The sequence below is a fragment of the Pristiophorus japonicus genome, chromosome 32 (genome assembly GCF_044704955.1).
Source record: "Pristiophorus japonicus isolate sPriJap1 chromosome 32, sPriJap1.hap1, whole genome shotgun sequence".
Taxonomy (NCBI): Eukaryota; Metazoa; Chordata; class Chondrichthyes; family Pristiophoridae; genus Pristiophorus; species Pristiophorus japonicus.
This window is the reverse complement of record NC_092008.1, coordinates 255,605-280,604: the sequence shown is the minus strand read 5'-3', so window position 1 is coordinate 280,604 and position 25,000 is coordinate 255,605. Positions and strand designations below refer to the sequence as shown.

At 59.6% G+C, this 25,000-nt stretch overlaps 2 protein-coding genes across 2 annotated transcripts in view; both read right to left on the bottom strand.

The window, feature by feature from the left end:
- LOC139240471 (neural cell adhesion molecule L1-like) overlaps positions 1 to 15,899 on the bottom strand; it is a 97,161-nt gene extending 81,262 nt beyond the window's left edge. The window contains exons 1-5 of the mRNA XM_070869007.1: positions 15,893 to 15,899; positions 14,056 to 14,167; positions 7,656 to 7,822; positions 2,151 to 2,313; positions 476 to 600 (exon numbers count right to left, since the gene is read on the bottom strand). Of these exons, the coding sequence (XP_070725108.1) occupies positions 476 to 600; positions 2,151 to 2,313; positions 7,656 to 7,822; positions 14,056 to 14,167; positions 15,893 to 15,899 (574 nt within the window). The remainder of the gene's footprint in view (positions 1 to 475; positions 601 to 2,150; positions 2,314 to 7,655; positions 7,823 to 14,055; positions 14,168 to 15,892) is intronic.
- A 327-nt stretch (positions 15,900 to 16,226) lies between these two features.
- Positions 16,227 to 25,000, bottom strand: part of LOC139240470 (contactin-5-like) — a gene marked incomplete at its 5' end in the record, with an annotated part of 162,717 nt that continues 153,943 nt past the window's right edge. Inside the window, 4 exons of the mRNA XM_070869006.1 lie at positions 16,227 to 16,271; positions 16,601 to 16,713; positions 20,931 to 21,117; positions 24,963 to 25,000. The exon at positions 24,963 to 25,000 is cut by the window's right edge and continues 72 nt beyond it. Of these exons, the coding sequence (XP_070725107.1) occupies positions 16,227 to 16,271; positions 16,601 to 16,713; positions 20,931 to 21,117; positions 24,963 to 25,000 (383 nt within the window). The remainder of the gene's footprint in view (positions 16,272 to 16,600; positions 16,714 to 20,930; positions 21,118 to 24,962) is intronic.

The window sequence follows — 25,000 nt, the reverse complement described above, 5'->3', positions numbered from 1 at the left end:
CAGGACTTCCCTGCTTTTATACTCCATCCCCCTTTGCAATAAAGGCCAAGATACCATTGGCCCTTCCTGATCACTTGCTGTACCTGCGTACTAACCTTTTGTGTTTCATGCACAAGTAACCCCCAGGTCCCGCTGTACTGCGGCACTTTGTAATCTTTCCCCATTTAAATAATAACTTGCTCTGTGATTTTTTTTTCCTGCCAAAGTGCACGACCTCACACTTTCCCACATTATACCCCATCTGACAAATGTTTGCCCGCTCACTGAGCCTGTCCGGGTCCTTTTGCAGATTTTTTGTGCCCTCCTCACACATTGCTTTTCCTCCCCATCTTTGATTGACGATATTTGGATGTCCGTTTCCCTTAATAAAATGCCGTCTAACTCCGAAGACCCTTTGGGTATCTGTGCGATGCTCAGTCGTACAGAGAGCACTTGCGTGGGGCAGCGACTGTGTGGAGTGGAGGAGGGTACGTACCAACCACGATGAGCTGTGCACTTGCCGTCACTGAGTCGAGTTTGGTCGTCGCTATGCAGGTGTAAACGCCTTCATCCTTGTAGCCGACACTTTTGATTTTCAGTTGGCCATCTTGGATGTGGTACCTGTTGCAAGATTGGGAAAAGGTTCATCGCAGAGACACGCGGCAGCAGATAGCAACACCCGACAATGCCCCGATTGGCCATCCCCACCGCCTCCTCTCGCTTCAGTCACACGATGTGAAGGGGCTGTGTGCACACAGCTCCAGGCCCCAGCACCCTGCTCGCTTCTCCCTCCCTCCCCCACCTCCGCACGTCCTCCCCGCCTCTCGTGGCTCAGCTGCCCCTCTCCGGGCCGGGCCCCAACTCCAGAGATTTCAGCTCCAGGCTCGCACTCCAGGGGCGGTGCTGAGGGAGCGCCGCACTGTCGGAGGGGCGGTGCTGAGGGAGCGCCGCGCTGTCGGAGGGGCGGTGCTGAGGGAGCGCCGCACTGTCGGAGGGGCGGTACTGAGGGAGTGCCGCACTGTCGGAGGGGCGGTACTGAGGGAGCCCCGCACTGTCGGAGGGGCAGTACTGAGGGAGCCCCGCACTGTCGGAGGGGCAGTACTGAGGGAGCCCCGCACTGTCGGAGGGGCAGTACTGAGGGAGCCCCGCACTGTCGGAGGGGCGGTACTGAGGGAGCCCCGCACTGTCGGAGGGGCAGTACTGAGGGAGCGCCGCACTGCGCTGTCGGAGGGGCGGTGCTGAGGGAGTGCCGCACTGTCGGAGGGGCAGTACTGAGGGAGTGCCGCACTGTCGGAGGGGCAGTACTGAGGGAGCGCCGCACTGTCGGAGGGGCGGTACTGAGGGAGCACCGCACTGCCGGAGGGGCAGTACTGAGGGAGTGCCGCACTGTCGGAGGGGCGGTACTGAGGGAGCCCCGCACTGTCGGAGGGGCGGTGCTTAGGGAGCGTCGCACTGTCGGAGGGGCAGTACTGAGGGAGTGCCGCACTGTCGGAGGGGCGGTACTGAGGGAGCCCCGCACTGTCGGAGGGCAGTACTGAGGGAGCGCTGCACTGTCGGAGGGGCAGCACTGAGGGAGCCCCGCACTGTCGGAGGGGCAGTACTGAGGGAGCACCGCACTGTCGGAGGGGCAGTACTGAGGGAGCACCGCACTGTTGGAGGGGCGGTACTGAGGGAGCCCCGCACTGTCGGAGGGGGAGTACTAAGGGAGTGCCGCACTGTCGGAGGGGCAGTACTGAGGGAGCGCCGCACTGTTGGAGGGGCAGTACTGAGGGAGCCCCGCACTGTCGGAGGGGCTGTATTTCGGATGAGACGTTAAACCGAGGCCCCGTCTGCCCTCTCGGGCGGATGTAAAAGATCCCGGGGCCACTATTGGAAGAAGAGCAGGGGGAGTTCTCCCCGGGGTCCTGGGGCCAATATTTATCCCTCGACCAACATCACTAAAACAGACGATCCGGGTCATTATCACATCGCGGTGTGCGGGAGCTTGCTGTGCGCAGGTTGCCGTTTCCCACAATGCAACAGTGAGCGCCCTCCGATAGTACGCCATTGGCCGCGAGGCTTTGGGACGTCCCGGGGGGTGAAAGGGGCTGGCGAGAGGGGAGTCTTGATTAGTTTTTTTTGCTACCCTGCGCCCCCTCTCTGCTCAATCCCCCCCCCTCCCCGTCGCTTACGTGCTCTCGTCGTCGTCTGCCTCGTTGATGTCCACACCGTCCTTCTTCCATTGCAGGTACATGGGCAGCAGTGAGAGGTCGGCCTCCACCAGGCAGCTGAATGTCACCGGGTGCAGTCGCTGGATGTGCTGGTCCCGAGGAGGTTCCACAATCTGGCTCGCGTCTGTCAATGCACCGTGACATCGGTTAGCCACACCGCCACCAGCACCAGACATTTGCCGAATCTCGATCTCGCCACCACCTCCCACCAAATCCCAGCCGCGATCCCGCGACGCTCCTCCGCCCCCGGCCACTCGCCGCGAGTCCGCCGCGGCCCTCCCGCTCCTCCGCGCTCACCAGGGCCCAGCCCACGCTCCCGCCCACGCTCCCAACGTTGACCTGGGTTCCGATGACGTCACCCAGTCTTGTGGTGGAGGAGCGGCGAGAGATCGGGGCGGAGAGAGATCTGGGCGGAGAGGGATCTGGGCGGAGAGAGGTCGGGGCGGAGAGAGGTCGGGGCGGAGAGGGATCGGGGCGGAGAGGGATCGGGGCGGAGAGGGATCGGGGCGGAGAGAGGTCGGGGCGGAGAGAGATCGGGGCGGAGAGAGATCGGGGCGGAGAGGGATCTGGGCGGAGAGGGATCTGGGCGGAGAGAGGTCGGGGCGGAGAGAGATCGGGGCGGAGAGAGATCGGGGCGGAGAGAGATCGGGGCGGAGAGGGATCGGGGCGGAGAGGGATCGGGGCGGAGAGAGGTCGGGGCGGAGAGAGGTCGGGGCGGAGAGAGGTCGGGGCGGAGAGGGATCGGGGCGGAGAGGGATCGGGGCGGAGAGAGGTCGGGGCGGAGAGAGATCGGGGCGGAGAGAGATCGGGGCGGAGAGAGATCGGGGCGGCGAGAGATCGGGGCGGAGAGGGATCGGGGCGGAGGAGCGGAGAGATATCGGGGCGGAGGGGCGGCGAGAGATCGGGGCGGAGAGAGATCGGGGCGGAGGAGCGGAGAGAGATCGGGGCGGAGAGAGATCGGGGCGGAGGAGCGGAGAGAGATCGGGGCGGAGAGAGATCGGGGCAGAGAGAGATCGGGGCGGAGGAGCGGCGAGAGATCGGGGCGGAGAGAGATCGGGGCGGAGGAGGGGAGAGAGATCGGGGCGGAGGAGCGGCGAGAGATCGGGGCGGAGAGAGATCGGGGCGGAGGAGCGGCGAGAGATCGGGGCGGAGAGAGATCGGGGCGGAGGAGCGGCGAGAGATCGGGGCGGAGAGAGATCGGGGCGGAGGAGCGGCGAGAGATCGGGGCGGAGAGAGATCGGGGCGGCGAGAGATCGGGGCGGAGAGAGATCGGGGCGGAGAGAGATCGGGGCGGAGAGAGATCGGGGCGGAGAGAGATCGGGGCGGAGAGAGATCGGGGGGCGGAGAGAGATCGGGGCGGAGAGAGATCGGGGCGGAGAGAGATCGGGGGGCGGAGAGAGATCGGGGCGGAGAGAGATCGGGGCGGAGAGAGATCGGGGCGGAGAGAGATCGGGGCGGAGAGAGATCGGGGGGCGGAGAGAGATCGGGGGGCGGAGAGAGATCGGGGCGGAGAGAGATCGGGGCGGAGAGAGATCGGGGCGGAGAGAGATCGGGGCGGAGAGAGATCGGGGCGGAGAGAGATCGGGGCGGAGAGAGATCGGGGCGGAGAGAGATCGGGGCGGAGAGAGATCGGGGCGGAGAGAGATCGGGGCGGAGAGAGATCGGGGCGGAGAGAGATCGGGGCGGAGAGAGATCGGGGGGCGGAGAGAGATCGGGGGGCGGAGAGAGATCGGGGCGGAGAGAGATCGGGGCGGAGAGAGATCGGGGCGGAGAGAGATCGGGGCGGAGAGAGATCGGGGCGGAGAGAGATCGGGGCGGAGAGAGATCGGGGGGCGGAGAGAGATCGGGGGGCGGAGAGAGATCGGGGCGGAGAGAGATCGGGGCGGAGAGAGATCGGGGCGGAGAGAGATCGGGGCGGAGGAGCGGAGAGAGATCGGGGCGGAGAGAGATCGGGGCGGAGAGAGATCGGGGCGGAGAGAGATCGGGGGGCGGAGAGAGATCGGGGCGGAGAGAGATCGGGGCGGAGAGAGATCGGGGCGGAGAGAGATCGGGGCGGAGGAGCGGAGAGAGATCGGGGCGGAGAGAGATCGGGGCGGAGAGAGATCGGGGCGGAGAGAGATCGGGGGGCGGAGGGGCGGCGAGAGATCGGGGCGGAGAGAGGTCGGGGCGGAGAGGGATCGGGGCGGAGAGGGATCGGGGCGGAGAGGGATCGGGGCGGAGAGGGATCGGGGCGGCGAGAGATCGGGGCGGAGAGAGGTCGGGGCGGAGGAGCGGCGAGAGATCGGGGCGGAGAGGGATCGGGGCGGAGAGAGATCGGGGCGGAGAGGGATCGGGGCGGAGAGAGATCGGGGCGGAGAGAGATCGGGGCGGAGGAGCGGCGAGAGATCGGGGCGGAGAGAGATCGGGGCGGAGAGAGGTCGGGGCGGAGAGAGATCGGGGCGGAGAGAGGTCGGGGCGGAGAGAGGTCGGGGCGGAGAGAGATCGGGGCGGAGGAGCGGCGAGAGATCGGGGCGGAGGAGTATCGAGAGATCGGGGCGGAGGAGGGGCGAGAGATCGGGGGCGGAGGAGCGGCGAGAGATCGGGGCGGAGGAGCGGCGAGAGATCGGGGCGGAGGAGCGGCGAGAGATCGGGGCGGAGGAGCGGCGAGAGATCGGGGGCGGAGGAGCGGCGAGAGATCGGGGCGGAGGAGCGGCGAGAGATCGGGGCGGAGGAGCGGCGACAGATCAGGGCGGGGGAGCGGCGAGAGATCGGGGCGGAGGAGCGGCGAGAGATCGGGGCGGAGGAGCGGCGAGAGATCGGGGCGGAGGAGCGGCGAGAGATCGGGGCGGGGGAGCGGCGAGAGATCGGGGCGGAGGAGGGGCGAGAGATCGGGGCGGAGGAGCGGAGCGAGAGATCGGGGCGGAGGAGGGGCGAGAGATCGGGGCGGAGGAGCGGCGAGAGATCGGGGCGGAGGAGCGGCGAGAGATCGGGGCGGAGGAGGGGCGAGAGATCGGGGGCGGAGGAGCGGCGAGAGATCGGGGCGGAGAGAGATCGGGGCGGAGGAGCGGCGAGAGATCGGGGCGGAGGAGCGGAGAGAGATCGGGGCGGAGGAGCGGCGAGAGATCGGGGCGGAGGAGCGGCGAGAGATCGGGGCGGAGGAGGGGCGAGAGATCGGGGGCGGAGGAGCGGCGAGAGATCGGGGCGGAGAGAGATCGGGGCGGAGAGAGATCGGGGCGGAGAGAGGTCGGGGCGGAGAGGGATCGGGGCGGAGAGAGGTCGGGGCGGAGAGGGATCGGGGCGGAGGAGCGGCGAGAGATCGGGCCGGAGGAGTATCGAGAGATCGGGGCGGAGGAGGGGCGAGAGATCGGGGGCGGAGGAGCGGCGAGAGATCGGGGCGGAGGAGGGGCGAGAGATCGGGGCGGGGGAGCGGCGAGAGATCGGGGCGGAGGAGCAGCGAGAGATCGGGGCGGGGGAGCGGCGAGAGATCGGAGCGGAGGAGCAGCGAGAGATCGGGGCGGAGGAGCGGCGAGAGATCGGGGCGGAGGAGCGGCGAGAGATCGGGGCGGAGGAGCGGCGAGAGATCGGGGCGGCGAGAGATCGGAGCGGAGGAGCGGCGAGAGATCGGGGCAGAGGAGCGGCGAGAGATCGGGGCGGAGGAGCGGCGAGAGATCGGGGCGGCGAGAGATCGGGGCGGAGGAGCGGCGAGAGATCGGGGCGGAGGAGCGGCGAGAGATCGGGGCGGCGAGAGATCGGGGCAGAGGAGCGGCGAGAGATCGGGGCGGCGAGAGATCGGAGCGGAGGAGCAGCGAGAGATCGGGGCGGAGGAGCGGCGAGAGATCGGGGCGGAGGAGCGGCGAGAGATCGGGGCGGAGGAGCGGCAAGAGATCGGGGCGGAGGAGCGGCGAGAGATCGGGGCGGAGGAGCGGCGAGAGATCGGGGCGGAGGAGCGGCGAGAGATCGGGGCGGAGGAGCGGCGAGAGATCGGGGCGGAGGAGGGGCGAGAGATCGGGGGCGGAGGAGCGGCGAGAGATCGGGGGCGGAGGAGGGGCGAGAGATCGGGGCGGAGGAGCGGCGAGAGATCGGGGCGGAGGAGCGGCGAGAGATCGGGGCGGAGGAGCGGCGAGAGATCGGGGCGGAGGAGCGGCGAGAGATCGGGGCGGAGGAGCGGCGAGAGATCGGGGCGGAGGAGGGGCGAGAGATCGGGGCGAGAGATCGGGGCGGAGAGAGATCGGGGCGGAGGAGCGGAGAGAGATCGGGGCGGAGGAGGGGCGAGAGATCGGGGCGAGAGATCGGGGCGGAGAGAGATCGGGGCGGAGGAGCGGCGAGAGATCGGGGCGGAGGAGCGGCAAATGAGGATACGGGGGCCAGAGGCAGCAAGGGCCCAGCCCACACTGCGATATAAGAACATAAGAATTAGGAACAGGAGTAGGCCATCTAGCCCCTCGAGCCTGCTCCGCCATTCAACAAGATCATGGCTGATCTGGCCGTGGGCTCAGCTCCACTTACCCGCCCTCTCCCCGTAACCCTTAATTCCCTTATTGGTTAAAAATTTATCTATCTGTGACTTGAATACATTCAATGAGCTAGCCTCAACTGCTTCCTTGGGCAGAGAATTCCACAGATTCACAACCCTCTGGGAGAAGAAATTCCTTCTATGTGGGCGCACTGGGTCCGTGCAGCAGAGCTGGTCTCCGGTCGTCCTGGTTGACCCTTGCCCCTGGACCCAGACCTCGCTCTGTCGAGCCCCGTGTGGTGGCTGGTGTACAACGGTCACCCCACGTTAAAACAATCCACCCACAGGAACGTTCCACCCTTCAGGATGTAGTTCGGGATCCGGAATATTAGCTCCTTCGTTGAAACACCTGTGAACTCGTCCCTTTTGGTGTGGAGGCAGGCCATCCTCGATCGAGGGACCGCCGAGGATGATGACATGGGTTAACACACCGCACAGGAGGATCCCATTGGGCCCATGACCCACACCGCACAGCAGGATCCCATTGGGCCCATGGAGCCCGTGCTGTGCCGGCTCTGTGACAGAGCGACCCCAATCAGTCCCACACTCCCCCCCTGCCCTTTCCCCACAGCCCCGGCACATTTTCCCCCTTCAGGTATTTATCCAATTCCCGGTTTGAAAGTCACTATTGGATCTGCTCCCACCGAGCTTTCAGGCAGCGCGTTCCCGATCACAACAACTCGCTGCGTAAACACATTCTCCCCATCGCCCCCTCTGGTTCCATCGCCGATTATCGTCAATCTGTGTCCCTCTGGTTACCCGACCCTCCTGCTCCCGGGAACAGGTTCTCCCGATCCACTCGATCAAAACCCTTCATCAGTTCGAACCCTTCGATTCAATCTCCCCTCAACCTTCTCTGCTCCGAGGAGAACAATCCCCCAGGCTTCTCCAGTCTCCCCCCCGTCACTGAACCCCCTCATCCCCCCGGGACCAGTCTGGTCAATCTCCCCCCGCCCCCTCTCCGGAGGCCTTACTTCGAACGGTCAGTGTTGCTGTCACACTGTCGGCACCGATCAGGTTCGAGGCGTTGCAGGTGAAGACGCCTCCATCTGTCACCTGAACGTCCGTGATCCGCAGCGTCCCGCTGGTGTTGACGAAGTAACGCGGGTCCTGCAGCACCGCCTCCATGTCCTCCTTGCTCCTGCAGCAACCCAAAAAACACAACGTGGGGACAATCACCAACCAGCCTCCGGCAATCGCAACACATACTGTACCGTTCCGAGGGAGCGTCGCACTGTCGGAGGGGCGGTACTGAGGGAGAGCCGCACTGTCGGAGGGTGGTACTGAGGGAGCGCCGCACTGTCGGAGGGGCGGTACTGAGGGAGCGTCGCACTGTCGGAGGGTGGTACTGAGGGAGCGCCGCACTGTCGGAGGGTGGTACTGAGGGAGCGCCGCACTGTCGGAGGGGCAGTACTGAGGGAGCCCCGCACTGTTGGAGGGGCGGTACTGAGGGAGCCCCGCACTGTCGGAGGGGCGGTACTGAGGGAGCGCCGCACTGTCGGAGGGGCAGTACTGAGGGAGTGCCGCACTGTCGGAGGGGCAGTACTGAGGGAGCGCCGCACTGTCGGAGGGGCGGTACTGAGGGAGCGCCGCACTGTGGGAGGGGCGGTACTGAGGGAGCGCCGCACTGTCGGAGGGGCGGTACTGAGGGAGCACCGCACTGTCGGAGGGTGGTACTGAGGGAGCGCCGCACTGTCGGAGGGACGGTACTGAGGGAGCACCGCACTGTCGGAGGGGCAGTACTGAGGGAGCCCCGCACTGTCGGAGGGGCAGTACTGAGGGAGTGCCGCACTGTCGGAGGGGCGGTACTGAGGGAGCACCGCACTGTCGGAGGGACGGTACTGAGGGAGCACCGCACTGTCGGAGGGGCAGTACTGAGGGAGCCCCGCACTGTCGGAGGGGCAGTACTGAGGGAGCCCCGCACTGTCGGAGGGGCAGTACTGAGGGAGCGCCGCACTGTCGGAGGGGCGGTACTGAGGGAGCGGCGCACTGTCGGAGGGGGAGTACTGAGGGAGCCCCGCACTGTCGGAGGGGCAGTACTGAGGGAGCCCCGCACTGTCGGAGGGGCGGTACTGAGGGAGTGCCGCACTGTCGGAGGGGCGGTACTGAGGGAGCGCCGCACTGTCGGAGGGACAGTACTGAGGGAGCGCCGCACTGTCGGAGGGGCGGTACTGAGGGAGCGGCGCACTGTCGGAGGGGGAGTACTGAGGGAGCCCCGCACTGTCGGAGGGGCAGTACTGAGGGAGCCCCGCACTGTCGGAGGGGCGGTACTGAGGGAGCCCCGCACTGTCGGAGGGGCAGTACTGAGGGAGCCCCGCACTGTCGGAGGGGCGGTACTGAGGGAGCCCCGCACTGTCGGAGGGGCAGTACTGAGGGAGCCCCGCACTGTCGGAGGGGCAGTACTGAGGGAGTGCCGCACTGTCGGAGGGGCAGTACTGAGGGAGCGCCGCACTGTCGGAGGGGCGGTACTGAGGGAGCCCCGCACTGTCGGAGGGGCGGTACTGAGGGAGCCCCGCACTGTCGGAGGGGCAGTACTGAGGGAGCGCCGCACTGTCGGAGGGGCGGTACTGAGGGAGCCCCGCACTGTCGGAGGGGCAGTACTGAGGGAGCCCCGCACTGTCGGAGGGGCAGTATTTCGGATGAGACATTAAACCGAGGCCCCGTCTGCCCTCTCGGGTGGATGTAAAAGATCCTGGGGCCACTATTGGAAGAAGAGCAGGGGGAGTTCTCCCCGGTGTCCTGGGGCCAATATTTATCCCTCGACCAACATCACTAAAACAGACGATCCGGGTCATTATCACATCGCTGTGCGTGGGATCTTGCTGTGCGCAGGTTGGACTGCCGCGTTTCCCAACGTTACAACAGGTGCCGATTGGGCTGTGAGGCGTTTGGGGACGTTCGGTGGCCGTGTCAGGCGCCAGAGAAACGCAGCTCTTTCTTTCGTTACGCGCGCGCGCGCGTGCGGTCCACGTGAGCCCTGCCTGTGCGGGCGAGCATTGGGGGGTGAATGGCAGGGGGGGCCGAAATAGCCCCTTCCCCCTTCAGGCCCCTGCGACTGCCGGCAATCGGGGAAAACGCGCTGCGGCGCGCAACGGCCGGCGATCAACGCGTAGCGGCCGCCATTTTGATAATCCCGCTCCTGCGCTAACCCGGCGGAGAACCGCTCCCCACCCCTCCCCCCCCCCCCCCCCACCCCCCGATCCGACCCGAGTGCGTCATCAGAGCGCGAACCACCCACGTGTCCCGTTCCCCCCTCCGCCCCGCCCCGACCGAGAAAAGCTTCCTCCCGCCGGGCGTCCTTGCAAAATGGCGGTGCGGATTCCCATAAAGGGCCGACAATTACGCCCCGGCCCCCCGGGGACGCCAACAGGGCAGAGCCAGGCACCCCTCCCCCACCCCCCCACCCCCCCCCCCCACTCTTGGGTGCCAGGCCGCTCCCGGCCGAAACCTTTCCCGTGTGGCCCAGCGGACCGGACGTCAAAATGGCGGGCGCTCTCCCCTTTCAGCGTGGTGACGCGGCGCCGTGATGACATCATCGGCGCTCCGCTGATGAGTGACGGCGGCAGACACTCCGCGCACCTCCCCCATCCCCCGCCCCTCCTGTGTACGGACTCCCGCACACCGACACATTTCCACCTCCATAATAATAAGTTTTATTCATATAGCGCCTTTAACTCAGTAAAATGTCTCAAGGGGCTTCACAGCGAAGTTACAGACAAACAGATTAATCCCGAACCCCCCCCCCGAGCCACAGAAGCTGGGTCACAGAGGTGGGTTTTTAAGGAGCGTCTCGAAGGAGGAGAGAGAGAGGCGGAGAGGTTCAGGGAGGGAGTTCCAGAGCTTGGGGCCCAGGCAACAGAAGGCACGGCCACCGATGGTGGAGCGATTATAATCAGGGATGGTCAGGAGGGCAGAATTAGAGGAGTGCAGAGATCTTGTGGGATTACATCAGACATAGGAGCAGGAGTCGGCTATTTGGCCCCTCGAGCCCGCTCCGCCATTTAATACGACCATGGCTGATCCGATCATGGACTCAGCTCCACTTCCCTGCCCGCCCCCTGATCGGTTAAGAAACTGTCTATCTCTGTCTTAAATATATTCAATGTCCCGGCTTCCACAGCTCTCTGAGGCAGTGAGTTCCACAGATTTACAACCCTCTGAGAGAAGAAATTCCTCCTCATCTCAGTTTTAAATGGGCGGCCCCTTATTCTAAGACCATGCCCCCTAGTTCTAGTCTCCCCCATCAGTGGGAACATCCTCTCTGCATCCACCTTGTCGAGCCCCCTCATAATCTGATACGTTTCGATAAGATCACCTCTCATTCTTCTGAATTCCAATGAGTAGAGGCCCAACCTCCTCAACCTTTCCTCGTAAGTCAACCCTCTCATCCCCGGAATCAACCGAGTGAACCTCCTCTGAACTGCCTCCAATGCAAGTATATCCTTTGGTAAATATGGAGACCAAAACTGCACGCAGTACTCCAGGTGTGGCCTCACCAATACCCTGTATAACTGGAGCAAGACTTCCCTGCTTTTATACTCCATCCCCTTTGCAATAAAGGCCAAGATACCATTGGCCTTCCTGATCACTTGCTGTACCTGCATACTAACCTTTTGTGTTTCATGCACAAGTAACCCCCGGGTCCCGCTGTACTGCGGCACTTTGCAATCTTTCTCCATTTAAATAATAACTTGCTCTTTGATTTTTTTCCTGCCAAAGTGCATGACCTCACACTTTCCCACATTATACTCCATCTGACAAATGTTTGCCCACTCACTGAGCCTGTCTGTGTCCTTTTGCAGATTTTTTATGTCCTCCTCACACATTGCTTTACCTCCCATCTTTGTATCGTCAGCAAACTTGTCTACGTTACACTCGGTCCCTTCTTCCAAGTCGTTAATATAGATTGTAAATAGTTGGGGTCCCAGCACTGATCCCTGCGGCACCCCACTAGTTACTGGTTGCCAACCCGAGAATGACCCATTTATCCCGACTCTCTGTTTTCTGTTAGTTAGCCAATCCTCTATCCATGTTAATATATTACCCTCAACCCTGTGAACTTTTATCTTGTGCAGTAACCTTTTATGTGGCACTTTGTCAAATGCCTTCTGGAAATCCAAATACACCACATCCACTGGTTCCCCTTTATCCACCCTGTTCGTTACATCCTCAAAGAACTCCGGCAAATTTGTCAAACATGACTTCCCTTCATAAATCCATGCTGACCCTGCCTGATCGAATTTTGCTTTTCCAAATGTCCTGCTACTGCTTCTTTAATAATGGACTCCAACATTTTCCCAACCACAGATGTTCGGCTAACTGGTCTATAGTTTCCTGCTTTTTGTCTGCCTCCTTTTTTAAATAGGGGCGTTACATTTGCAGTTTTCCAATCTGCTGGGACCTCCCCAGAATCCAGGGAATTTTGGTAAATTACAACCAATGCATCCACTATCCCTATCCCTGCCGTTACTTCTCTTAAGACCCGAGGATGTAAGCCATCAGGTCCAGGGGCTTTATCTGCCTTTAGTCCCATTATCTTACTGAGTACCACCTCCTTAGTGATTGTGATTGTGTTAAGTTCCTCCCCCCCTATAGCCCCCAAAACTACCCACTGTCGGAATATTGTTAGTGTCCTCTACCGTAAAGACTGATACAAAATATTTGTTCAGAGTTCCTGCCATCTCCCCCCAGGCGGACCGGAAGTCGGTCATAATCATAATCATAATCATAATCTCCGTGACATCGCCCGCCTCCGTTTCCGCCCATCTGTGCCTCCGTTACCAACAGACTTGCCTTCAGACCTTGAAAGGCACAGAGGAGAGCAGGAGAGGGAGACAGTGATGGCGCTGGTGTGTCACCAGCTCTCCCTGGTGCTGTCGAGTTATAACTGCACCCTCATGTCAGCAGGTGTTCAGTACAGAACGGTCTAGGATGTTCCCAGCACGCTTACATTACACAGGATATACGCACAGCACCAGGCCATGCAGCACAACCGTATACCCGGGTTAGACCACACTGGGAGCACCGTGCACAGTTCTGGTCTCCATATACCCGGGTTAGACCACACTGGGAGCACCGTGCACAGTTCTGGTCTCCATATACCCGGGTTAGACCACACTGGGAGCACCGTGCACAGTTCTGGTCTCCATATACCTGGGTTAGACCACACTGGGAGCATTGTGCACAGTTCTGGTCTCCATATACCTGGGTTAGACCACACTGGGAGCACCGTGCACAGTTCTGGTCTCCATATACCTGGGTTAGACCACACTGGGAGCACTGTGTACAGTTCTGGTCTCCATATACCAGGGTTAGACCACACTGGGAGCACCGTGCACAGTTCTGGTCTCCATATACCAGGGTTAGACCACACTGGGAGCACCGTGCACAGTTCTGGTCTCCATATACCTGGGTTAGACCACACTGGGAGCACTGTGTACACAGTTCTGGTCTCCATATACCTGGGTTAGACCACACTGGGAGCACCGTGCACAGTTCTGGTCTCCATATACCTGGGTTAGACCACACTGGGAGCACCGTGCACAGTTCTGGTCTCCATATACCTGGGTTAGACCACACTGGGAGCACTGTGCACAGTTCTGGTCTCCATATACCTGGGTTAGACCACACTGGGAGCACCGTGCACAGTTCTGGTCTCCATATACCTGGGTTAGACCACACTGGGAGCACCGTGCACAGTTCTGGTCTCCATATACCTGGGTTAGACCACACTGGGAGCACCGTAACAGTTCTGGTCTCCATATACCTGGGTTAGACCACACTGGGAGCACCGTGCACAGTTCTGGTCTCCATATACCTGGGTTAGACCACACTGGGAGCACCGTGCACAGTTCTGGTCTCCATATACCTGGGTTAGACCACACTGGGAGCACCGTGCACAGTTCTGGTCTCCATATACCTGGGTTAGACCACACTGGGAGCACCGTGCACAGTTCTGGTCTCCATATACCTGGGTTAGACCACACTTGGAGCACCGTGCACAGACCACCAGGTATATGGAGACCAGAACTGTGCACGGTGCTCCAAGTGTGGTCTAACAAGGTTCGATACAGGTTTAGCAAAACTTCCCCATTTTTCAATTGCATCCCTCTGGAAATAAACCCCAGTGGCTGGTTTGCTTCATATCTACGGCGGTGCTCAGCTGCGATTGGTGTGTTAGTACTCCGAGATTCGAAACCCTTCGACACGGGCCAGAGGTGCGGTCACACAGCCCTTGCGATCGGAGCGGAATCTTTAGCTGACCGAGCCTGGCTGGGAATTACAGCCAGAGGCCACACAGGGGTATGCCACGCCCCGCGTGCAGTCACCGACGGACCCACAGCCCTCCCCTCCAGCCCCCTCCCCCGAGCTTACCACAGGATTTGGGGCGTGGGTGCTCCAAAGACTTTGCAGTGAATGAACGCCGTCTGCTTCTCCACGACGACGTAATGCTTGTCCTGAGGGGTCAGGATCTGAGCGGGCAGCTCTGGGAACAGAGAGAGTGAGAGAGGCAAGTCACACAGACACGAGGCTGGATTCGACACAGCATCGGGAAATCGTACCGCCCGCACGCAACAGGACACAGGGTGCAGAGAGCAGGGAGTCTACATCCTGCAATACACGGGGGGAGTGTCTTATACACAGGGGAAGTGTCTTATACACAGGGGGAGTGTCTTATACACAGGGGGTGGTACTTATACACAGGGGGTGGGTCTTATACACAGGGGGTGGTACTTATACACAGGGGGTGGGTCTTATACACAGGGGGAGTGTCTTATACATAGGGGAAGTGTCTTATACACAGTGGAAGTGTCTTATACACAGGGGGAGTGTCTTATACACAGGGGGTGGGTCTTATACACAGGGGGAGTGTCTTATACACAGGGGGTGGGTCTTATACACAGGGGGTGGGTCTTATACACAGGGTGAGTGTCTTATACACAGGGGGTGGTAATTATACACAGTGGGTGTGTCTTATAGAGGGGGTGGTCTTATACACAGGGGGGTGGGTCTTATATACAGGGGGAGTGTCATATACACAGGGGGGTGTCTTATACACAGGGGGAGTGTCTTATACACAGGGGGTGGATCTTATACAGGGGATGGGGTCTTATACACAGGGGGGCGTCTTATACACGGGGAGTGTTTTATACACAGGGGGTGCAGCTTATACATGGGAGGAGTGTCTTATACACGGGGGAGTGTCTTATACACGGGGGTGGGCCTTATACACAGGGGGAGTGTCTTATACACAGGGGGGTGGGTCTTATACACAGGGGGAGTGTCTTATACACAGGGGGGTGGGTCTTATACACAGGGGGAGTGTCTTATACACAGGGGGGTGGGTCTTATATACAGGGGTTGTGTCTTATACACGGGGGGGGGGTGTCTTATACACAGGGGTGGGACTTATACACAGGGGGAGTGTCTTATACACAGGGGGGTGGGTCTGATGTACAGGGGGAGTGTCTTATACACAGGGGGGTGGGTCTTATATACAGGGGGAGTGTCTTATACACAGGGGGGTGTCTTATACACAGGGGGTGTCTTATACACGGAGGGTGTCTTATACACAGGGGGGTGGGTCTTATACAAGGGGGGAGTGTCTTATACAAGGGGGGGTGTCTAATACATGGGGGGGTGGGTATTATATACAGGGGGAGTGTCTTATACACAGGGGGGTGGGTATTATATACAGGGGGAGTGTCTTATACACAGGGGGGTGCCTTATACACAGGGGGGTGGGTATTATATACAGGGGGAGTGTATTATACAGGAGGGTGGGTCTTATACACGGGGGGAGTGTCTTATACACAGGGGGAGTGTCTTATACACAGGGGGAGTGTCTTATACACAGGGGTGGGTCTTATACATGGGAGGGGTAGTCTTATATACGGGGGTTGGTCTTATTCACGGGGGGTCGTCTTATATACGGGGGAGGGAGGCGGGGGGGAGTGTCTTATACACAGGATGAGTAATGCAGTCCGTGGGGAATGGATAGGGAGTGACAAAGACTGTGGGGAATGGATTGGGGGGGCGCAGGGGGAGGGGGTCTGTGATTCAGAGTCTGGGTGGGGTACAGTGCCCCTTGCCCCCACTCCTCCCCTCTTTTGATAGGCGGGCACAAGGAGAGAGGAATCTCGGGCCCTGGGGAGACCACACCTGGAGTATTGTGCACTGTTCTAGTCTCCTTACCTAAGGAAGGATATACTCGCCATCGAGGGAGTGCAGCGAAGGTTCACCAGACTGATTCCCGGGATGGGGGGATTGTCCGAGGAGCAGAGATTGAGCAGACTGGGCCGACACTCTCTGGAGTTTAGAAGAATGGGAGGTGATCTCACTGAAACGTGTCGGATTGTGAGGGGGATTGACGGGGTAGATGCAGGGAGGGTGTTTCCCCCCCCCCGGGGCTGGGGAGTCTAGAACCAGGGGTCACACAGTCTCAGGATAAGGGCTCGGACATTTAGGACTGAGATGAGGAGGAATTTCTTCACTCGGAGGGAGGTGAATCTTTGGAACTCTCTGCCCCAGAGGGCAGTGGAGGCTCAGTCGTTGAGTATATTCAAGGCCGGGATCGATGGATCTTTGGGCTCGAGGGGAATCGAGGGATCGGGCGGGGAAGTGGAGTTGAGATCGATGATCAGCCGCGATCTGATTGGATGGCGGAGCTGGCTCGAGGGGCCGAATGGCCGACTCCTGCTCCTGTTTCTGACGTTCTCTGTTGATGTAGAAGTGGAGTGCTCGCTCGCTCTCTCTCTCCCCCCACCGTGTGTAGCCCCCGCCCCCCCCGTCCCCCGCCTCCGAATCCACGTGGGAACCAGCGGGGGAATGGGTGGCTGACCTTTAGCCCCTCCCCCGGCACAACCGGCGGCAAAAGGCCAGCGCCCGACCCCTGCCCTCCGCCCCTGCGACCCCTCACCTTGTATCCCATCACCTCCGACTCGTTGTCCTGGTTACGAACCGGCTCCCACCCCAGCGACACGGCCAAGCCATCCTGGCGCCACTGAATGTTGACGGGCGCTTGGCTCGGGGCTGAAATCGAACACACAGACAACACGTGACAGAATCGCGGACATTGACAGCGGGGGAGGGAGGCCATTCCGGCCCATCGAGTCCGCCTCGCGCCGGCCGACCAAGAGCCATCCCGGCCTAATCCCACTTTCCCGCTCTGGGTCCGTAGCCCTGCGGGTTACGGCACTTCGAGCACACGTCCAAATGTGGTGAGGGTTTCTGCCTCTACCCCCCTTTCAGGCCGTGAGTTCCTCCCCAGACCCCCACCACCCTCTGGGTGAAGACATTTCCCCTCAAATCCCCTCGAAACCCCCCCCCAATTACTTTCAATCTCTGCCCCCTGGTTGTTGACCCCTCTGCCAAGGGAAACAGGTCCGTCCTATCCACTCGATCCAGGCCCCTCATCATTTTATACACCTCAATCAGGTCTCCCCTCAGCCTCCTCTGTTCCAAAGAAAACAACCCCAGCCTATCCAATCTTTCCTCATCACTAAAATTCTCCAGTCCTGGCAACATCCTGGTAAATCTCCTCTGTACCCTCTCCAGTGCAACATCCTGGTAAATCTCCTCTGTACCCTCTCTAGTGAAACATCCGGGTAAATTTCCTCTGTACCCTCTCCAGTGCAACATCCGGGTAAATCTCCTCTGTACCCTCTCCAGTGCAACATCCTGGTAAATCTCCTCTGTACCCTCTCCAGTGCAACATCCTGGTAAATCTCCTCTGTACCCTCTCCAGTGCAACATCCTGGTAAATCTCCTCTGTACCCTCTCTAGTGAAACATCCGGGTAAATTTCCTCTGTACCCTCTCCAGTGCAACATCCGGGTAAATCTCCTCTGTACCCTCTCCAGTGCAACATCCTGGTAAATCTCCTCTGTACCCTCTCCAGTACAACATCCTGGTAAATCTCCTCTGTACCCTCTCCAGTGCAACATCCTGGTAAATCTCCTCTGTACCCTCTCCAGTGCAACATCCTGGTAAATCTCCTCTGTACCCTCTCTAGTGCAATATTCCGGTAAATCTCCTCTGCACCCTCTCTAGTGCAACATCCTGGTAAATCTCCTCTGTACCCTCTCTAGTGCAACATCCTGGTAAATCTCCTCTGTACCCTCTCCAGTGCAACATCCTGGTAAATCTCCTCTGTACCCTCTCCAGTGCAACATCCTGGTAAATCTCCTCTGTACCCTCTCTAGTGCAACATCCTGGGAAATCTCCTCTGCACCCTCTCCAGTGCAACATCCTGGTAAATCTCCTCTGTACCCTCTCTAGTGCAACATCCTGGTAAATCTCCTCTGTACCCTCTCCAGTGCAACATCCTGGTAAATCTCCTCTGTACCCTCTCTAGTGCAACATCCTGGTAAATCTCTTCAGTACCCTCTCCAGTGCAACATCCTGGTAAATCTCTTCTGTACCCTCTCCAGTGCAACATCCTGGTAAATCTCCTCTGTACCCTCTCCAGTGCAACATCCTGGTAAATCTCCTCTGTACCCTCTCCAGTGCAACATCCTGGTAAATCTCCTCTGTACCCTCTCTAGTGCAACATCCTGGTAAATCTCCTCTGTACCCTCTCCAGTGCAACATCCGGGTAAATCTCCTCTGTACCCTCCCCAGTGCAACATCCAGGTAAATCTCCTCTGTACCCTCTCTAGTGCAACATCCTGGTAAATCTCCTATGTACCCTCTCCAGTGCAACATCCGGGTAAATCTCCTCTGTACCCTCTCCAGTGCAACATCCGGGTAAATCTCCTCTGTACCCTCTCTAGTGCAACATCCTGGTAAATCTCCTCTGTACCCTCTCCAGTGCAACATCCGGGTAAATCTCCTCTGTACCCTCTCCAGTGCAATCACGTCCTTCCTGTGATGTGGTGACCAGAACTGCACACAGTACTCCAGCTGTGGCCTAACCAGTGTTTTATACAGTTCAAGCACAATGTCTCTGCTCTTGTATTCTGTGCCTCGGCTAAGAGCCCCTCAGCCAGTCCCACTCCCCCCGCCCTTTCCCCGGAGCCCTGAACATTATTTCCCTTCAGGGACTTATCCAACTCCCTTTTGAAAGCCACGATTGACTCTGTGCCCTCCCCCCCACCCTGCCCTCTCAGGCAGCGCGTTCCAGATCCTAACCCTCGCTGCGGGAAAACGTTTTCCTCGTGTCGCCTTTCTGCCGATCTCCTTAAATCTGTGACCTCTGGTTCTCCACCCTTCCGCCAATGGGAACGGTTCCCCTCGACCTACTCTGTCCAGAACCCTCGTGATTGAGAACCCCTCGATCAAATCTCCTCTCAACCTTCTCTGCTCCACGGAGAACACCCCCGGCTTCTCCAGTCTCCCCCCCCGTCACTGAACCCCCTCATCCCCCCGGGACCAGTCTGGTCAATCTCCTCTGTTATATATGCAGACTATAGATACACTCTCTGTGTACTCACTGTATAGTTGCACAAGATGGAGACTTGTTACCTGATTTGCGATCAATAAGGTTTACACTGTGTATAGACTATGCTGGCACCACTAGAGGGTGCAACTGGTGGAGACCGGGGTTTCCTGCCCCTGTGGCAGGGGCTGTCCACCAGAGAGCGCTGCGGTGGGAGACCTGAGGGTCACCTGCACAGGTGTGCAGGGCCCAGTATAAAAAGCCGCCCACCATGATTGTGCCTCACTCTGGAGTTACGAACAAAGGACCAAGGTCACCCCAGTTTGAGTACAACACACTGCCTCGTGGGGTCATTCATAGGTACATCACAGACATAACACTCCCCGTTAACCTTCTCAGCTCCAAGGAGAACAACCCCAGCTTCTCCAGACCTCGGAATCGAAAACATAATTTCTAAATTTGCGGAAGACACCAAATTGCAGGGGGGTGGGGGAGCGAAGGAGGGTATAGTCGAGACTGTGGGAGCCTGCAACAAATGACAGCAGGGCATTAACAAACTTGCACAATGGGCCTATCGTTGGCTAATCAAATTCAACACGGATAAACGTGAGGGATTATATTTTGGTGGCAGAATGCGGAGGTCACGTTACTGGGAGGGTGTGAGTCTGGGCGGGGTAGAGGAACAAAGGGATCTCGGAGAATAAATACACACATCACTACACGTAGCGACAGGTTAGCGAGGGTCATAAACAGCAAACCAAACACTAGGGTTTCTCTCTGGAGGGTTGGAATTGGAAAGTTGGGAAGTTATGCGAAACTGGGAGCACCGTGCACAGTTCTGGTCTCCCTCAGTACCGCCCCTCCGACAGTGCGGTGCTCCCTCAGTACTGCCCCTCCGACAGTGCGGCGCTCCCTCAGTACTGCCCCTCCGACAGTGCGGTGCTCCCTCAGTACCGCCCCTCCGACAGTGCGGTGCTCCCTCAGCACCGCCCCTCCGACAGTGCGGTGCTCCCTCAGTACCGCCCCTCCGACAGTGCGGCGCTCCCTCAGTACTGCCCCTCCGACAGTGCGGCGCTCCCTCAGTACCGCCCCTCCGACAGTGCGGCGCTCCCTCAGTACTGCCCCTCCGACAGTGCGGCACTCCCTCAGTACCGCCCCTCCGACAGTGCGGGGCTCCCTCAGTACTGCCCCTCCGACAGTGCGGCGCTCCCTCAGTACCGCCCCTCCGACAGTGCGGGGCTCCCTCAGTACCGCCCCTCCGACAGTGCGGCACTCCCTCAGTACTGCCCCTCAGACAGTGTGGGGCTCCCTCAGTACCGCCCCTCCGACAGTGCGGGGCTCCCTCAGTACCGCCCCTCCGACAGTGCGGTGCTCCCTCAGCACCGCCCCTCCGACAGTGCGGTGCTCCCTCAGTACCGCCCCTCCGACAGTGCGGCGCTCCCTCAGTACTGCCCCTCCGACAGTGCGGCGCTCCCTCAGTACCGCCCCTCCGACAGTGCGGCGCTCCCTCAGTACTGCCCCTCCGACAGTGCGGCACTCCCTCAGTACCGCCCCTCCGACAGTGCGGGGCTCCCTCAGTACTGCCCCTCCGACAGTGCGGCGCTCCCTCAGTACCGCCCCTCCGACAGTGCGGGGCTCCCTCAGTACCGCCCCTCCGACAGTGCGGTGCTCCCTCAGTACCGCCCCTCCGACAGTGCGGGGCTCCCTCAGTACTGCCCCTCCGACAGTGCGGTGCTCCCTCAGTACCGCCCCTCCGACAGTGCGGCGCTCCCTCAGTACTGCCCCTCCGACAGTGCGGCGCTCCCTCAGTACTGCCCCTCTGACAGTGCGGCGCTCCCTCAGTACCGCCCCTCCGACAGCGCGACACTTACGGGATTTCTTGGTGTTGACGGCCTGGGGAACACTGGAGGGGCCGTAACCGGCGCTGTTGAAGGCGCGGACATTGACGAGATACGCTGTGTTCCCCTCTAGCCCAGACACCAGCGTGTAGGAGGAGTCCCGTCCCGTGCTGAATGTCCGCTTCGAGGCCTCCGGCTCCGAACTCTTCCACACACGGACCTGCGAAGGAAATACAGGAAAACACCGGATGCTGGGAGCGGCCGAGCTCTCTGGATCGGTCGGGACACAGCGAGGGACAGAATCGCCTCATCATCAAACTCCGCGTCATTTTCAACAGCTCGATTAAATCTCCCCCTTAACCTTCTCTGCTCCGAGGAGAACAACCCCGGCTTCTCCAGTCTCCCCCCCGTCACTGAAGGCCCTCATCCCCCCGGGACCGTCCTGGTCAATCGCCCCCTTGAACCTCCAGGCTCGGGCTGCTCAGTGACAAGTAACACTCGCGCCCCACAAGTGCCGGGCAATGACCATCTCCAACAAGCGAGAGTCTAACCACCGCCCCCTTGACATTCACCGGCATTCCCATCACCGAATCCCCCCACCATCAACATCCTGGGGGTCACCAGTGACCAGAAACGTCACTGGACCACACACATAAATACTGTGGCCACAAGAGCGGGTCAGAGGCTGGGTATTCTGCGGCCAGTGTCTCACCTCCCGACTCCCCAAAGCCGGTCAGCCTGACATCGGTGGTGGGGAAAATGTTGGAATCAATTATTAAAGATGAAATAGCAGCACATTTGGAAAGCAGTGACAGGATCGGTCCAAGTCAGCATGGATTTATGAAAGGGAAATCATGCTTGACGAATCTTCTGGAATTTTTTGAGGATGTAACTAGTAGAGTGGACAAGGGAGAACCAGTGGATGTGGTGTATTTGGACTTTCAAAAGGCTTTTGACAAGGTCCCACACAAGAGATTGGTGTGCAAAATCAAAGCACATGGTATGGGGGGTAATGTACTGACGTGGATAGAGAACTGGTTGGCAGACAGGAAGCAGAGAGTCGGGATAAACGGGTCCTTCTCAGAATGGCGGGCAGTGACTAGTGGGGTGCCGCAGGGCTCAGTGCTGGGACCCCAGCTATTTACAATATACATTAATGATTTAGACAAAGGAATTGAGTGTAATATCTCCAAGTTTGCAGATGACACTAAGCTGGGTGGCGGTGTGAGCTGTGAGGGGGACGCTATTAGGCTGCAGGGTGACTTGGACAGGTTAGGTGAGTGGGCAAATGCATGGCAGATGCAGTATAATGTGGATAAATGTGAGGTTATCCACCTTGGTCGCAAAAACAGGAAGGCAGAATATTATCTGAATGGTGACAGATTAGGAAAAGGGGAGGTGCAACGAGACCTGGGTGTCATGGTACATCAGTCATTGAAGGTTGGCATGCAGGTACAGCAGGCGGTGAAGAAGGCAAATGGTATGTTGGCCTTCATAGCGAGGGGATTTGAGTATAGGAGCAGGGAGGTCTTACTGCAGTTGTACAGGGCCTTGGTGAGGCCACACCTGGAATATTGTGTTCAGTTTTGGTCTCCTAACTTGAGGAAGGACATTCTTGCTATTGAGGGAGTGCAGCGAAGGTTCACCAGACTGATTCCCGGGATGGCAGGACTGACATTTGAGGAGAGACTGGATCAACTGGGCTTATATTCACTGGAGTTTAGAAGAATGAGAGGGGATCTCATAGAAACATATAAAATTCTGACGGGACTGGACAGGTTAGATGCAGGAAGAATGTTCCCGATGTTGGGGAAGTCCAGAACCAGGGGTCACAGTCTGAGGATAAGGGGTAAGCCATTTAGGACCGAGATGAGGAGAAACTTCTTCACTCAGAGAATTGTGAACCTGTCGAATTCTCTACCACTTCCTAACACTCTCTAACACTCCCCACTTGCCGGGATGGTGCAGCTCCAACAAACACTCGAGAAGCTCGACACCATCCAGGACAAAGCAGCCCCGCTCGATGGGCCACGCTCCACACCACCTCCAACACTCACTCCCTCCACCACCTCCAACACTCACTCCCTCCACCACCTCCAACACTAACTCCCTCCACCACCTCCAACACTCACTCCCTCCACCACCTCCAACACTCACTCCCTCCACCGCCTCCAACACTCACTCCCTCCACCACCTCCAACACTCACTCCCTCCACCACCTCCAACACTCACTCCCTCCATCACCTCCAACACTCGCTCCCTCCACCACCTCCAACACTCGCTCCCTCCACCACCTTCAACACTCACTCCCTCCACCACCTCCAACACTCACTCCCTCCACCACCTCCAACACTCACTCCCTCCACCACCTCCAACACTCACTCCCTCCACCACCTCCAACACTCACTCCCTCCACCACCTCCAACACTCACTCCCTCCACCACCTCCAACACTCACTCCCTCCACCACCTCCAACACTCACTCCCTCCACCACCTCCAACACTCACTCCCTCCACCACCTCCAACACTCACTCCCTCCACCACCTCCAACACTCACTCCCTCCACCACCTCCAACACTCACTCCCTCCACCACCGGCGCACCGTGGCTGCAGTGTGCACCGTCCACAAGATGCACTGCAGCAACTCGCCAAGGCTTCTTCGGCAGCACCTCCCAAACCCGCGGCCTCTACCCGCCTAGAAGGTCAAGGGCAGCAGGTCCATGGGAACACCACCCCCTCCACATTCCCCTCCCAGTCACACACCATCCCTCGACTGGGAAATATATCGGCCGTTCCTCCATCGTCGCTGGGTCCCAATCCTGGAACTCCCTCCCTAACAGCACTGTGGGAGCACCTTCACCACACGGACTGCAGCGGTTCAAGAAGGCGGCTCACCCCCACCTTCTCAAGGGGCGACGAGGGACGGGCAATAAATGCCGGGCCTGGCCAGCGACGCCCACATCCCAGGGATGAATAAATTTCAAAAACTGCCTTGATTTTAAAATTCTCCATCCTTGTGTTCAAATCCCTCCGTGGCCTCTACACCCCTCCCTATCTCTGTAACCTCCTCCAGCCGCTACACCCCTCCCTATCTCTGTAAACCCCTCCAGCCCCTACACCCCTCCCTATCTCTGTAACCTCCTCCAGCCCCTACACTCCTCCCTATCTCTGTAACCTCCTCCAACCCCTACACCCCTCCCTATCTCTGTAACCCCCTCCAGCCCCTACACCCCTCCCTATCTCTGTAACCCCTTCCAGCCCCATCATCCCTCCCTATCTCTGTAACCCCCTCCAGCCCTGCACCCCTCCCTATCTCTGTAACCCCCTCCAGCCCTACACCCCTCCCTATGTCTGTAACCCCCTCCAGCCCCTACATCCCTCCCTATCTCTGTAACCTCCTCCAGCCCCTACACCCTCCTTATCTCTGTAACCCCCTCCATCCCCTACATCCCTCCCTATCTCTGTAACCTCCTCCAGCCCCTACACCCTCCCTATCTCTGTAACCTCCTCCAGCCCCTACATCCCTCCCTATCTCTGTAACCTCCTCCAGCCCCTACACCCCTCCCTATCTGTCACCTCCTCCAGCCCCTACACCCCTCCCTATCTGTCACCTCCTCCAGCCCCTACACCCCTCCCTATCTGTCACCTCCTCCAGCCCCTACACCCCTCCCTATCTCTGTAACCTCCTCCAGCCTGTATACCCCTCCCTATCTCTGTAACCCCCTCCAGCCCCACAACCCCCGAGATCTCTGCACTCCTCTAATTCTGCCCCCCTGACCATCCCTGATTATAATCGCTCCACCATCGGTGGCCGTGCCTTCTGTTGCCTGGGCCCCAAGCTCTGGAACTCCCTCCCTAAACCTCTCCGCCTCTCTCTCCTCCTTTAAGACGCTCCTTAAAACCCACCTCTGTGACCCAGCTTTTGGTCGCCCGTCCCCAATATCTCCCGGTATGGCTCGGGGTGTGATTTACGCCTCTGTGAAGCTCCCGGGATGTTTTACTACGTTACAGGTGTGATATAAACGCAGGTTGCTGATACAGTTGATCCTATAACACAAGGTGTACCTCATATCCCTCAGGTTTGCGAAACCTGTCAGGCAGAC